Below are 15,717 nucleotides of genomic sequence, written 5' to 3'. Positions count from 1 at the left end.
ACCCCACCATAGGAAGGATGTTGAGGCTTAGGAGAGGGTGCAGAAGATGTTCACCAGGCCGCTGCCTGGTTTAGAGTGCATGTGCTATCATAAAAGGCTGGATAAACCACCAGTGTTTTCTCTGGAGCATTGGTAGCTGAGGGGAGATTTGCAAGATTATGTGAGGCATAGACAGACTGGACAGAGAGCATCTGTTTTCCAGGGTTGAAATGTCTAAACCAGAGGGCATCCATTGATTGTGAGAGAGGGGGGAGGTTCAAGGAAGATGTGAGGGGTAAGTTTTTTATTCAGGAAGTTGTGGATGCTTGGAATGTGCTGCTGGACATGATGGTAGAGGCAAATACATGAGAGGCTTTTAAGAGACGTTTGGATAGCCACGTGGATAAGGAGGATGGAGGGATATGGGCATGGTGTAGGCAGGAGAGATTAGTGTTTTTGGTTTACTTTTTAGCTGGGTTGACACAATATTGTGGCTTGAATGGCCTGCTCCTGTGCCGTACTTGTCTATGTTCTTATATTCAAATGAATTATACCTTGATGTACCTTCTATACATTGTTGGTTTGAATTTTTTATACTCCTTCATCAGCAAAGCTAAAGCAATTAATTTAAATAGTGAACTATTTCCCAAATATATAAACATGGACTTTGGGCTGGTTAAGTGTAGAAAATTAAAACACAAAGAAAGATGCAATAGAGCGAGTGGAATATAAAGCAGAGCAGCAGGATACAAAACAACTGATGGATGAATATGAAACATAAGTATCTGCAATATCAAGAAGCAAAGAAAATAGATCATAGTGTGATAAAAGGAAAACTTTTGACAGAATTTACTTCAAGGCTTAAGAAATTCTACCAAACAGAGCTCAATGGTGAAAATATAACAAATGCAGTAAACACTTTGGCTATACCCATACCAACGTATTAGAAACATAGAAAACCTACAGCACAATACAGGCCCTTCGGCCCACAATGCTGTGCCAAACATGTACTTACTTTAGAAATTACCTGGTGTTACCCATAGCCCTCTATTTTTCTAAGCTCCATGTACCTATCCAGGAGCCTCTTAAAAGACCCTATCGCATCATCCTCCACCACCATTGCCAGCAGCCCATTCCATGCACTCACCACTCTCTGCGTAAAAAATCTTACCCCTGATGTCTCCTCTGTACCTACTTCCAAGCCCCTTAAAACTGTTCCCTCTCATGATAGTCATTTCAGCCCTGGGAAAAAGCCTCTGACTATCCACACGATCAGTGCCTTTCATCATCTTATACACCTCTATCAAGTCACCTCTCATCCTACGTCATTCCAAGGAGAAAAGGTCAAGTTCACTTAACCTATTCTCATAAGGCATGCTCCCCAATCCAGGCAACATCCTTGCAAATATCCTCTGCATCCTTTCTATAGTTTCCACATCCTTCCTGTAGTGAAGTGTTCAGAATTGAGCTGAGTACTCTAAGTGGGGCCTGACCGGGGTCCTATATAGCTGTAACATTACCTCTTGGCTCTTAAACTCAATTCCACAGTTGAGGAAGGCCAATACACCATACGCCTTCTTATCCACACAGTCAGCCTGCACAGCAGCTTTGAGTGTCTTATGGACTCTTACCCCAAGATCCCTCTTGATCCTCCATACTGCCAAGAGTCTTACCATTAATACTATATTGTGCCATCGTATTTGACCTACCAAAGTGAACCACCTCACACTTATCTAAGATGAACTCCATCTGCCACTTCTCAGCCCAGTTTTGCATCCTACTGATGTCCCGCTGTAACCTCTGACAGCCCTCCACACTATCCACAACACCCTCAACCTTTGTGTCATCAGCAAATTACTAACCCATCCCTTCACTTCCTCGTCTAGGTCATTTATAAAAATCACGAAGAGAAGGGGTCCCTAAGGACCCCTTGGATATATAATCCGTCTATAACCACCCTTTGCCTTCTGTGGGTAAGCCAGTTCTGGATCCGCAAAACAATGTCCCCTTGGATCCCATGCCTCCTTACTTTCTCAATAAGCCTTATCAAATGCCTTGCTGAAATGTATATACACTACATCTACTGTTCTACCTTCAGCAACATGTTTAGTCACATCCTCAAAAAATTCAATCAGGCTCGTAAGCCACAACCTGCCTTTGACAAAGCCATGCTGACTATTTCTAATCATATTATGCCTCTCCAAATGTTCATAAATCCTGCCTCTCAGGATCTTTTCCATCAACTTACCAACCATTGAAGTAAGACTCACTGGTCTATAATTTCCTGGGCTATCTCTACTCCCTTTCTTAGATAAGGGAACAACATCCGCAACCCTCCAGTCCTCTGGAACCTCCCCCATCCCCATTGATGATGCAAAGATCATTGCCAGAGGCTCAGCAATATCCTCCATCGCCTCCAACAGTAGCTGGGGTACATCTCGTTTGGCCCCGGAGACTTATCCAACTTATCCAATGTATTCTTTTGGCGCAACATCTTGGTCCAAAACTGATCTGAAAAATTCACAAAGAAAAATAAGAACTGAAATGACAAATTTTAGAAAACACTATGTACTTAGATACTTAGATTGACACTACCTCAGACAGAAAGAGAAAGAGGAGTAACAGGCATAAATCATTGACACAACAGTTAGACAAAACTTCTAAGGACATACTTCCTTCAGTAAAAGCAGAATTTAGCACACCGCATGAGCATATGCAAATCTGATAAGAAGTAGCTCAGGATTTACCAGCTTGAGCTGATAAAAATAAAAGAATATAATAATAATAATAATATAATGAAATGTTTGTTGGTGTTCATTAATGACTTGATAGAGTATACATTCGGTTGGTTTAATATGGGGAGTGTTAAAATGATTATTAAATTAAAGAATAATATCAAATATATGTATGGTACATAAAGCAATATGATATGGTTTGCTGTAGAAAATGGACATTTCTGACTCAGGGAGAAATCAGTTCACAGACAGTTCTCATTTACATGACCATAGGACTGCCTCTAATTTTAAATGCTTAATGTAGTTAATGAATAAATAGTCTTGTTTTCCTGGGTTGACTGGTAAAAATAGAAGAGTTCTGCAAAGTCTGTTTCCTTATGTGTAATACATTCTGACCTAAATCCTGATTACCATCTCTAGCCATTCTTGTTGGTCAGTGCAACTCTGGGTCATGCTCTGTTCTCCTTTCACGGGGGAAATAAGGCAATATGTGGCTTAATGAACTGTTAGTGGAAAGAATGTTGTTGTGCTGTATATCTGTTTGGTTTCAGGAAGCTTATATATTCTGTAGCAATGCAGCCCTTTCTCAGTTAGCAGTGGGGGAGATCCATATCACAGGCATTTTCTATGCCAGACCTCTCTCAGTTTATGGAAAAGCAAGGCTTGAAAATGTGTCTGAGGCTGTTGCATTGCACATTATATTGATGTTCTGCTCACATCAATCATTACAACAAATAACATTGAATTGGAATATCTAGCCCTGTGTCATAAATTGTTTCCTTCTCATTCCAGCTAAAAAGTTATGTAAATATGCTTGTTTTTGGGGGAAGGAATTGTCTTCTGTCTCAAGATATCTAATTCCTTACCTTTTAGGTGATATTGTAACTTCAAATGTTACCTCAGGCACAGCCTGCTGCAGTGTAGAGGTTGCCCCAGTTCAAATGTCCCAGTCTACTCCCAGAATAGTTTTTACAACCAGCGAGGTCCTACCCCTAGGCCCAACAGCTGCTAAGGTTGTCATGGTTATTGAACATCTTTGGCATTTACAAACATTGAAAATTACTCTGGACCTATAACAATATAAGAATGGTTCCTTTTTAGTTCAAAGTAAACTTAGTATCAAGGTACATAAATATCACCATATACAACCCTGAGATTGATTTTCTTGTCAGCATTCTCCAGAAATGCATAGAATGATAACCATTACAGAATCAATGAAAGACTGCACCAACTTGGGTGTTCAACCAGTGTGCAAAAGACAACAAACTCTGCAAAAGTAAAAAGAAAGAAATAATATTTATAAGTAAATGAACAACAAATATCGAGAACGTGAGATGAAGAGTCCTTGAAAGTGAGTCCAGTGGCTGTAGGAGCATTTCAATGTTGAGGCAAGTGAAGCTGTGTGAAGTTATCCCCTTTGGTTCAACAGCCTGATGACTGAGGGGTAGAAGCTGTTCCTGAACCTGGCGGTGTGAGTTGTGAGGCTCCTGTACTTTCTTCCTGATGGCAGTAAGAAGAAAGCATGTCCTAGGTGGTGGGGGTGGGGGCGTGTCCCTGATGATGTAAGCATGTCCCACATACACTTATACCAAGTTAATTTAATGTAACCGAAACAAACAAACATCTCCTGAAGCTTCATTCTCCCATCCATTCACCTCAGTTGGACTGTTGTACCTACACCAGATTGAATCTAATATACAGCAGATATTCCAGCCTGGGGCTAGAGTGTGGGTCTGATAAACTCCAGGATGAGTCTATCAGTACAGCGCTGTGGTTCATAGCACCTCAGAATCTTGTGTTGGAAGATGCAGTCATTCTCTTCAACCTGCTCCAGTACAGAATGTGGTGCTTTCTACTGAGAAACTCAGATAAGTCCTGGAAAGTACTGGGATCAGACCCACTGACGCATTGCTTTAAATCATATATGTTACGTTATTCACCAGCTGCTGAGGAATTATAAGTAAAATATGCATTTTTATAAATAACTAAATAAACATTGATGTTAATATATTGCTGGATCTGTACAGTTCCTTCCCGCAGGAACGCTATGCAGAGCTGTAACTGATGTCTGTGACCTCCCAGAGTATTGCAATGGCTCATCATCCTCCTGCCAGCCTGATGTCTTCGTCCAGAATGGCTACCCATGTGCAAACGCGACAACGTACTGCTATGAAGGAGTATGTCAGACCTACGACATGCAGTGTCAGATTCTCTTTGGCCCAAGTAAGTGCAAAGGTTTTCATTACTTCAAGCACCGAAACACACATTCTCTTCAAATTAGAGAAAAAGATGTGTCAAATTCAATAATGTTCTTTATGTGAGTTAGATTCATGATAAAATGAAAAGTTTTAATTTATGCGGGTGAAATAACTCCCCATGGACACAGACCAAAATTAACCTTCACAGTGCAGTAAACATGTTTTCTGGTATTGTCCAGGTCCCAAAGCAAATAAAAAACATTTCAACAAACCATTTTGAGGAAATAGATGTATGGTGGTACTTTATCTATGCCTGTTGATTTTCCCTGCCATGGATTTTGTGAAACGTCAGGCTATTTGGACATTGTTTAACATCTCCTATGTCCACATGTGAGAGTACATGCATGCACACACCAACTTTCTGGGTCAGCATATCCAACACAGACCAGCAGTTACTGGAATAATTGCTGGCACTTCCTTTTGCTTCCACTTGGAAGGACCCTGCATCTATGGTGAAGCTTGCTGATTACTGGGGCAGCCACCCTGATGATTATTCCTTGACCTACCTCTGAAATCTCCCAGCTTTTGTTTCAGCAGGCTTTCCCCGTCAATCAGTGGTAGTGCTCTACAGAGCACTTTCCGTACAACTGGATGGCTGGATGGTGAGACCTCAGCCTTTCTCGTGATCTCAGGGACATCCAGGGTGGGGCAGTGGTGAAGGGAGAATGAATCTGGTAGGCATTTGTTTGTCCAAACCAAAAATCAACTAAGCAATTGCTTTTCCCAGAAGATTAACTTGCAGACCTCGGTGATGTTTCACCGTGCTGGGCTTATTTCAGGTCGTGAGGACTTGGTATGAGGCCGCTCATCAGCCCAAGTTAAGGGCATAGCCAGGAAGCATGTCCATTAGTGTTTGTGTCAGCCACCTGTGATATCTTCAGATGCGCAATGACTGACCATGTAGATGACCACCAGCAGTGTGGAATGCACTGTGGGCTTTGGTAGGCTCACTGAGAAGGGCATGGTGGCTAACATCATGCCACTAAACGGCAGGTAGATGTCAGGTTAGATAATCCAGCCCCATGTACTGGAGAAGGCATCCTGGAAAGACTAAATAACGCTGTTATTTGTCAAGCGTCTCCACTCCATCCACCAAAAGTAGAACTTCCCGATAGCTAAACATTTAAATTTTGGTTCTCATTCCTGTTGCAAGATGTTGGTCCATGGCCTCCTCAGGATGAAGGAGCAACACCTTTTATTCCATCTGAGTAGCCTTCAACATGATTGCATGAATATTGATTTCTCTTTCTGGTAAAAAAAATTCCCTCTTCTTCTATTCCCCACTCTGGCCGCATACCTCTTCTCACGTCCCCCTGAGTCCCTTTCTCCTATAGTCTACTCTCTTCTCTTCTCTTAGCATATTCCTTCCTCTCCAGCCCTTTACCTTTCATGCCCACCTTGCTTCACCTATCAACTTCTAGCTACCCTCCTTCCCCTCTCCACACCTTTTTATTCTGTTGTGTTTTCATTTCCTTTCCAGTCCTGAAGAAGGGTCTCAGCCCAAAGCATCAACTTATTTTCTCTTTTTCATAGAAGCTGCCTGGCCTGCTGAGTTTCTCCAGCATTTTGTGCATGTTTCTTTGGATTTCCAGCATCTGCAGACTTTCTTGTGTTTCTAAATCTCATGTGGATGGGGTGGTGAAGAAAGCTTTTGGTATGCTGGCCTTTATAAATCAGAGCATTGAGTAGAGGAGTTGGGATGTAATATTAAAATTGTACAAGGCATTGGTAAGGCCAAATTTGGAGTATTGTGTACAGTTCTGGTCACTGAATTATAGGAAACAAAATAGAGAGAGTACAGAGAAGATTTACTAGAATGTTACCTGGGTTTCAGCACCAAAGTTACAGAGAAAAGTTGAACAAGTTAGGTCTTTATTCTTTGGAGTGTAGAAGGTTGAGGGGGGACTTGATAGAGGTATTTAAAATTATGAGGGGGATAGATAGAGTTGACGTGGATAGGCTTTTTTCCATTGAGAGTGGGGGAGATTCAAACAAGAGGACATGAGTTGAGAGTTAGGGGGCAAAAGTTTAGGGATAACACGAGGGGGAATTTCTTTACTCAGGGAGTGGTAGCTGTGTGGAACGAGCTTCCAGTAGAAGTGGTCAAGGCAGGTTCGGTATTGTCATTTAAAGTAAAATTGGATAGGTATATGGACAGGAAAGGAATGGAGGGTTATGGGCTGAGTGCAGGTTGGTGGGATTAGGTGAGAGTAAGTATTCGGCACAAACTAGAAGGGCCGAGATGGTCTGTTTCCGTGCTGTAATTGTTATATGGTTATATGTTATATGGATATAAATAACACTGTTCCTGTGATATATTCCACAGTTTCACAGCGTGCTCCAGATGCATGTTTTTTACATGCAAACATTCAGGGGGATAGGTTTGGGAACTGTGGATACCAAAGCTCGGGTTTCGTAAAATGTCCTCAAAGGTATGAAAAAAATTTGAAGAATAATTGAATGAAGAAAAGTTTTCAAATTGATATTTTTGAACCTGAAATATAATTGTGTGCTCTTTTCATTTTCAGCGACGTTGACTGTGGTAAAATTCAATGCATTAAAGCGACGACGAGTCCTGCAGGTGTTGACACAAGCACTATATTTGTTAGTGGTCATAAATGTGTGAATGCTAACTTCCATGTGGGCACAGATGTCGTAGATCCTTCATATGTGAATACAGGCACTGGCTGTGGCAAGGACAAGGTAACTATGAGCTGATGTAAATCAGTATAATGAAAACAATGATTAGGGATAATTAACACAAAAAACTTTACCCATTTGGTATTTCCTCAAAGCAAATCAAAGTTCAAAGTAAATTTACTATCAAAGTACATATACGAGGGTGATTGATAAGTTTGTGGCCTAAGGTAGAAGGAGTCACTTTTAGAAAACCTAGCACATTTATTTCTCACCCTCCCTTGGTGTTGCCACCAGGTCCTCGTGGACCTCCTTGGGTGATGAGCCCTTGAGACTGAGGTAGCGGACGACTACACCAAGGCCGATTTTTGACCATTTTCTCAGACAGTGCTTACTTGTAATTTTCAATGATCTGAAACAGAAATACCACAAAAGTTATTAACTTCAAACTTTCTGCATAATCAAAGAGTTGAACTGCACATGCTTGTAACGAGAGCTGTATAGCTCATCTCTTTCTACCTTGGGCCACGAACTTATCAATCACCCCATATATGTCACCTTATACAACCCTAAGATACGTTTACTTCTGGGCATACTCAGTAAATCCAAGAACAATAATAGGACCAATGAAAGACCACACCCAACAGGGCAGACAAATAATCAGTGTGCAAAAGACAACAAACAGTGAAAATACAAAAAAGAAAATAATAATAAATAAATAAATAAACAATAAGTATCGAGAACGCGAGATGAATAGTCCTTGAAAATGAGTCCATAGGTTGTGGGAACAGTTCAGTGACAGGTCAAGTGAAATTGAATGAAGTTATCCTCACTGGGTCAAGGGCCTGACGGTTGGGGGGTAATAATTGATCTTGAACCTGGTGGTGTGAGTCCTGAGGCTCATGTACCTTAAATTCCTCAGTGCTGTCATTCCAAAAATAAATACAGAACCTGATGTAAACACTCAGCAGGTCAGGCAGCACGTATAGAAAGAGAAACTGAGTTAACGTTTCAGGTCGAACATTCTTCATCAGAACTGGGAAAGTGAGAAAGCAAGGTTAAAAAGTAAATAGTTTTCCAGGCTAGTTGTACTGCCCTTTTTGCCACCTTTATGTACAAATGGACATAAACACTGTAAATAAATGTTGTCTATTAAAACGGAGCAGTCCCTTTGCAGCACACTCCAATATCAGTTTCGCAACGTTGGGGGAACCGCTCCATTGAGCAGCTCTGTCTCATCCACCGCAAGCTGGACCTCCCAGTGGCCAAACAGTTTATTTCCGATTCCCATTCCCGTTCTAACCTGTCAGTCCATGGCCTTGTCTTGTGCCTCAGGGTGGAGCAGCAACACCTTGTATTCCATCTGGGTAGCCTCCAACCTGATGGCATGAGTATTGATTTCTCCTTCCAGTGAGCAAGTCCCATCCCCCCTCCCACTTCCTCTATACCCCACTTTGAACTTTTACCTCTTCTCACCCGCCTATTACTTCCCCTTGTGTCCACTCTCCTTTCCTATCAGAATCCTTCCTCTCCAGCCCTTTCTTCTGGCTTCACAAATCACCTTCCAGTAGCCCCCTTCCCCTTTTTATTCTGGCATCTTCCTGCTTCCTTAAGAAGGATGTTGGCCCAAGATGTTGAGTATCTATTCATTTCCATCAATGCTACCTGGCCTGCTGATTTCCTCCGGCATTTTGTGTCTGGATTTCCAGCATCTATAGGCTTTTTAATTTTTAACAATTTGCATGTTCCTTATTGTAGTTTTTAATGAGTATGTAAGACCATAAGACGGAGGAGCAGAATTAGGCCATTTGGCCCATCAAGTCTGCTCCACCATTCCATCATGGCTGGTTTATTATTCCTCTCAACCCCATTCTCTTGCCTTCTCCTCATTACCTTTGACCTCCTTACTAATCAAGAACCTATCAATCTCCGCTTTAAATATACACAATGACTTGGCCTCCACAGCCACTTGTGGCGATGCATTACACAGATTCAACACCCTCTAGTTAATCAAATCATCTCTGTTCTACAGGGACAAACTTCTATTCTGAGTCTGTGCCCTCTGGTTGTAGACTCCCCCATGTGTCAGCAGAGCTATATTATTACTGATAAACACATTCGACTTTAGTACAATATAATAATAAGAACATTCAGAGGGAGGTAACTGAGACAGAATGGGAATATAATAGATGCTGGCTCAGGAGAAAAATCTGACAAAACATTAATTGCCATTGTTAGCTGTAGATGGATGCGAGGAGTTTCAGAGGACATGGACAGGCTAAGAGCTTAGCAAGAAATATGGCAAATGGAATATAATGCGATAGAACCGAAATTATCTCTTCTAGTAGGAAAAACAGATGGGCAGTATATCACTAACACAAGAATAGGCAATATATTTTTTTGAATGGTGAAAGATGAAAAGTGTTGGGATTCAGAGGGACCTGGGTTTCCTCCCAGGGTTTTGCACAAACTGCAGAAAGTTAACAACAGGTATAAGAACCAAATAGGAAGATAAACTATATGTCAGTGTTTATTGCAGGATAATTTGAGTATAAGAATAAAGACATGGTATTGGTGTTATTTAGGGCTCCTGAAGATTATTGTGTACAGGTCCAATCTTCCTAGCGAAGAGAGTACAGCAGATTCAGCAGGGTACTTCAGCTAAAGAGAGTACAGCAGATTCCTGGGATGGAGAGTGCATTGGTTGGTGGTGTGCTCAAGATCAGCTTTAGAAGGACAGTTGCTCTCATATGGAGAAAAATCTTCAAGGGAGTGCCAGGGTAGATGACGTTTGCTGTCCTGGCTGGGATCTAGAACCAGGGATCAATCTCAAAATAAGAGATCAGCTTTCAGGACATCAAAAGGAGAGGAAATATCTTCATCTCTGTCGTTGCAAATCTCTAGGATTATCTATCCAACTGGGCCTTGGAGGGTCAGCTGCTGACTACATTCCATTCAGAGCATGGTAAATTTTTGGATATGAAGGATCAGGAGATATGGGGTTGGTGTAGGGAAGTGGCTGAAGGTATTTCTTCTCATTGTGTTCTAAATTCTGTGTTGTGACATTTTTTCTCTCATTTATAACTTGTATCTTTTTCAGGTTTGCAAAGATTTTAAATGTGCTAAAGCTGACGTCCTGGGATATGATTGTAATGAGACGGTGAAATGCAATGGCCATGGTGTAAGAAGCATTCCTTTCATATTCACAGTGTTTACTTGTACTTTTGCTTCCTTCGTGCTGTTGTGTTTTGCAAAGTTAACATCAACCACCCAGACCACATGAATTTCCTCCACATGCTCCAGTTTCTTTCCCCATTCCATAGACATATGGGTTGGGGTTAGTGAGTTGTGGGACAGCTACTGTGGCATCAGAACTACGGTGATACTTGTGGGTTGCCTAACACAATCCTCGCTGATTTGATGCAAAAGAAGCATTTCATTCCATGTTTTGATGTACGTGGTCCGCTGGTCCTCGAGATTTGGGGGTTCGGCTCAGGGTTAGCAGCTCTGACAGGTCCAAAAAAAAAATGTGACAGAAACAGCAATGAAGAGTTATTCTATGCCTGTGTGTGATGGTGTTCCTGGGTCTCATGGCTGACAGTGGTGAAGACCGAAAGGAGGCTACTGGCTCAGTGGGGGAAGCTCAGAGCTCCACCAAGACCAAGAGCTTCCAGAACAACCATACCTTGGGCACCACAAAAAACATGGCCGGGGACAGACAGAGATGGAGGGCCTTCATTATTGCCCTAAATACCAGCAGTGTAACAGGCAATTGATGATTGATTATCTTTATATCTGAGTGCAAGTGATAGGAGACTGAGAGTTCTGGGTTTGCCCCTGCAAACATTATCTATCCAATCAGGTTTGGATTCTCCAAAGTGGAGGAGACCACATCTTGAGGACTGAGTGCAATGCATTAAACTGGAATCATTGATTCACCTGGAAAGACCATTTGGGTCCTTGGATGGTGGGAAGGGAAGCGGTCAAAGAACAAGTGTTGCATCTTCCATAGTTGCATAGGAAGGTGCTGTGGGGAGGGAAGCGATTGATGAAGATGGAAATGCGGTCCAGTGAATCACAGAAGGAACAGTTCTTTTGGAATGCTCATAGGGTTGTGGCGGGTACAGCATGGGGAGAGTTGAAGATTTGCCTGGTAGTGTCATCCCGTTGAGGGGTTGGAAGCAAAGGAGGATGAAACATTGCTGCAACTGTACTCCGTGTAAGCCTGAGGACCAGCACCTCATCTCTTGTCTGGATTTGTTACAGTACATTGATGGAGACTCAGAAATGAACTTATCATTAACAGTTTTTTTAAAAAATTCCATGTACGTGCTTTCAATTTACCTCTACCTACCAGTTTTTTAAGTAATTGTTACCTTGATAGCTTTGGTCTGCATCTTTATTATAGACATTCTGTTTTCTGCACCCCCCCCCCCCCCCATCCACTGGAATTTAAATCACGTTTGCCTTCCTATTTTTCCAATTCTAAAATAAGCTCATTGGCCCAAAACCCAGGCTCTGATTTTTTTTCCTCCCAGCTGAAGTTGCCTTAGTGCTTCCTGTATTTGTTTCTGCTCCAAGTTCAACTTGGTTGAAGTATGTTCTGCAAACCGCTACGACACCCTTATTTGCAAACTGATGGGATTACTTAGCTGTTACCACTGGGCAGGACCTTGGTTCTGAGGGTTGGCTGAACTCTGTTGAGAAAGTTCTCACTAAGAGAACTACATAGAATGACTGTGAACTTCATTTGTACGTCAAAGTTGAGCCACAAGACTCCCATGACTGTTGAAAATATTTGAACCAATAGAAAAAAAAGGGAAATGTCTACATTTTGGATGGTAGCTCACTTGCAGTGCTCTTTCATTGAAAGATTATTTATTTCCTAATAGATCTGCAATAATAAGAAGAACTGCCACTGTAGTGATGGGTGGGCACCACCTGACTGTGCAACCAAGGGCTATGGAGGAAGCATAGATAGTGGACCCACACGCATAGGTATTGTAAAAACGTAAAATTGCTTTGCAATGTCCCAAGTGTAAACCCAACATATTTATAATACTTTACACTATTTGATTCATGCTAACTTACATATTGTGAAATGTTCTTGTTGAGACTATTCAATAATCTAACTTTATTAGTATTATATATTACTTTATTCAAATGCAGAACTAAAGTATGTTGTTTAGCTTTGTAAGTGTGCTTAGTTTTCATTGCTAGTGACTTCTGTAAGGCTCCCTTGCACCTGACTGTTCAGAGTACAGTTGTTTCTGAGACCCAACAATTATTGGAGATCACATGTTCTTAGTCACGATTCCCAAACCAAACCAAGTCCATCACCAAGATGAAGTCCCCATTGATTATGAACAGTATATTGCTCATCAAGAAGTAGTCAATTATGGAAAAAAACTTTAACACAGCACCATGGCCCTAGAATTTCCATCAATTGAATCCAAATCAAAGAATATAGCAGTTAATAGACTAATCAACAATGGTCTAGGAAATATTTGCTTACTATCTCATTAGCATTTATTCAAAGCAAGAATAAAAACAGAGCAAATATTGTTGTGGAATAAACTACTATTCACTATGTGGAATTTCCTTGAGCGGTTTTCCAAACCTTTGTGGGTTCGTGAGTTCAACAGAGGTCCATTGATGTTTGTACACAAAGGTTCTGCTGAAATCATGGTGGTGGAGTGGAGAGAGTCCAACGGCAGATTTTTAATATGAGGCCCTCTGTTGGTTGGGGTCAGTCATGGATATTGTGTCCCAGCTGTCCCCATGATATGTAAGCAGGGCAGTATGATATGGAGAGTGAGATGCTGACCATGCAGCAGGCAACCCCTCTCCACGCAACTGATGAATCCAAAGAAATGGCAGAGACTAGTACAGTTTGGCACCAGCGATGTCGCAGGAGTTGCAGGTCAGCGTTGAACTCAACATAGGGAAAGGACCTTTGGGACTCCAGCTCCAGATCTTTCCTCGGGGTTTACACATGAAGCCTTCCCAATGAGGTATAGCTGCAAGGCAGTTGAGGTTTGGAATCAGAGTTTTCCTTCTCCTAGATGAGCCCCATCTGCCTGAAAATACAGTATATACTTTGAATAACCACCAAATGCTGGCTTTAAGGCAAAGAAATAATACCTGGTATTTAACAAAACTTCATACTAATGGTAAAAAACTTACTAAAATTTCGAGCTTCGAGGTAACTTTATAAAAGTTTTAATATTCTCAGTGTAAACCTAAATGAGATGCCACTGCATTGTAGTATCTAACTAAATCCTTGGAGTTTGTTATTAAAATGATACAAGATATTGCAGGTAACCAGTTAAGAAATCCTTTCTGTTCCTTTAGATACATCACTTCGAGATGGCTTGCTGATATTTTTCTTATTGGTGGTCCCAGTCCTTTTATTGATTGGCTTGTTAATTTTTTTCAAACGTAATGCAATAAAGCAATTATGGAGAAAGAGGAATTCCTCCGGCAGAAGGTAACTGGGATTTGATTCACTTTGACAATTCTACCTGAGCTTTTATTAAATAGGTAGTGACATCTATAATGATTTTGTTTCTTGAGCTTATTTTGTTATCTGTAGATATTTTACTTCAAGTTTGTTCTACTGTGCAGTTTCTTTCCAATTCTACTGAAGGTATTGGCTTACGTGGTAACTGTCACTGGCTACTCTCAAAGTATAAAGACCAACTCGCCAGCCTTCCTTGGTGGGTCTGGAGTATGAATTTTGACATGCATTCTTTAAATGAGGACTCAAATTGTCCGGTGATCTTCGTCTCTCTGGCTGGTCTAATCTGTGCTTGCCATCAGGAATTGGTGGAAAGCAATGGAAAAAAGGAACTCTTCCCAGTGATACACTGAGATTTGCCTATACTGAGAATGTAAATTATGAACACCACAGAATAGATTGATTGAAAAGTCTAATGTGGCAAGTACAGGGCAAATAATTAAATCCAGGAGAAATTCTGCAGAAGCTGGAAATCCAAATCAACACACAAAAATTGCTGGAGGAGTTCTGCAGGTCAGGGGGCATCTATGGAACTAAATAAAGAGTCGACATTTCAGGACAAGATCCTTCTTCAGGACTGAGAAGGAAGGGGGAAGATGCCAGAATAAAAAAAATGGGGAAGGGAGTGAGGAGGATAGCCAAGAGGTGATAATTGTATTGCCAACATAACATACTTACAATGGTATTGTTCCCTCACCATTAAAACTGAAAAGGAGAAACTGAAAATCTAACCTTGGAGAAACAGCATGATCTGAAACAGTTCATTGCAAGCCATGCTATTTGATATTAAAATACTTGTTTTATTTTATAGAGCACAAAATAAACAGCAACAACAGAACACTTACGCAAACCGAGACAACCAGAAAATTGTTGCGGTAAGAATTATTGTCAATTTAGCAATCCCAGATCCCACTCAACCCCATGCACCTACCTTCTCACCATATCCTTTGGTACCCTGACCAATCAGGAAACGATCAGCTTCTGGTTTAAATATACCCATGGACTTAGCCTCCACCGCAGTCTGTGGCAGAGAATTCCACAGATTTACTACTCTCTGGCTAAAAAAATACCTCCTTATCTCCGTTCTAAAAGACCGCTCGTCGGTTTTGAGGCTGTGCCCTCTAGTTCTGGATATCCCCACCAAAGGAAACATCCTCTCCACAACCACCCTATCTTGTCCTTTCAACATCCGGTAGGTTTCAATGAGATAACCCCGCATTCTTCAAAATTCCAGTGAGTGCAGGCCCAAAGCTGCCAAACGTTCCTATGTTAACCCCTTCATTCCCAGAATCATCCTTCTGAACCTCCTCTGGACTCTCTCCAATGACAACACATCCTTTCTGAGATATGGGGCCCAAAACTGTTGACAATACTCCAAGTGTGGCCTGACTCGCCTCTTATAAAGGCTTGCATTATCTCCTTGCTTTTATATTCTATTCTCCTTGAAATAAATGCCAACATTGCATTTGCCTTCTTTACCACAGACTCAGCCTGTATATTAATCTTCTGAGAGTCTTGCATGAGGAATCTTATGTCCCTCCGCACCTCTGAAGTTTGAGCCTTCTCCCCATTTAATAATAGTCCCCAC

General features: G+C 41.4%; 1 protein-coding gene across 3 annotated transcripts in view; it reads left to right on the top strand.

The window, feature by feature from the left end:
• The window catches only part of LOC140715448 (disintegrin and metalloproteinase domain-containing protein 9-like), a 63,880-nt gene that overhangs the window by 34,857 nt on the left and 13,306 nt on the right, over positions 1-15,717 (top strand). For all 3 annotated transcript variants that reach the window (XM_073027647.1, XM_073027646.1, XM_073027644.1), the window contains exons 14-20: positions 4,742-4,937; positions 7,299-7,404; positions 7,501-7,675; positions 10,710-10,790; positions 12,502-12,607; positions 13,964-14,099; positions 14,941-15,004. In XM_073027647.1, coding sequence (XP_072883748.1) covers positions 4,742-4,937; positions 7,299-7,404; positions 7,501-7,675; positions 10,710-10,790; positions 12,502-12,607; positions 13,964-14,099; positions 14,941-15,004 — 864 coding nt within the window. The remainder of the gene's footprint in view (positions 1-4,741; positions 4,938-7,298; positions 7,405-7,500; positions 7,676-10,709; positions 10,791-12,501; positions 12,608-13,963; positions 14,100-14,940; positions 15,005-15,717) is intronic.

Source organism: Hemitrygon akajei, chromosome 23, assembly GCF_048418815.1.
Source record: "Hemitrygon akajei chromosome 23, sHemAka1.3, whole genome shotgun sequence".
Taxonomy (NCBI): Eukaryota; Metazoa; Chordata; class Chondrichthyes; order Myliobatiformes; family Dasyatidae; genus Hemitrygon; species Hemitrygon akajei.
This window is presented reverse-complemented; position numbering and strand designations above follow the sequence as displayed.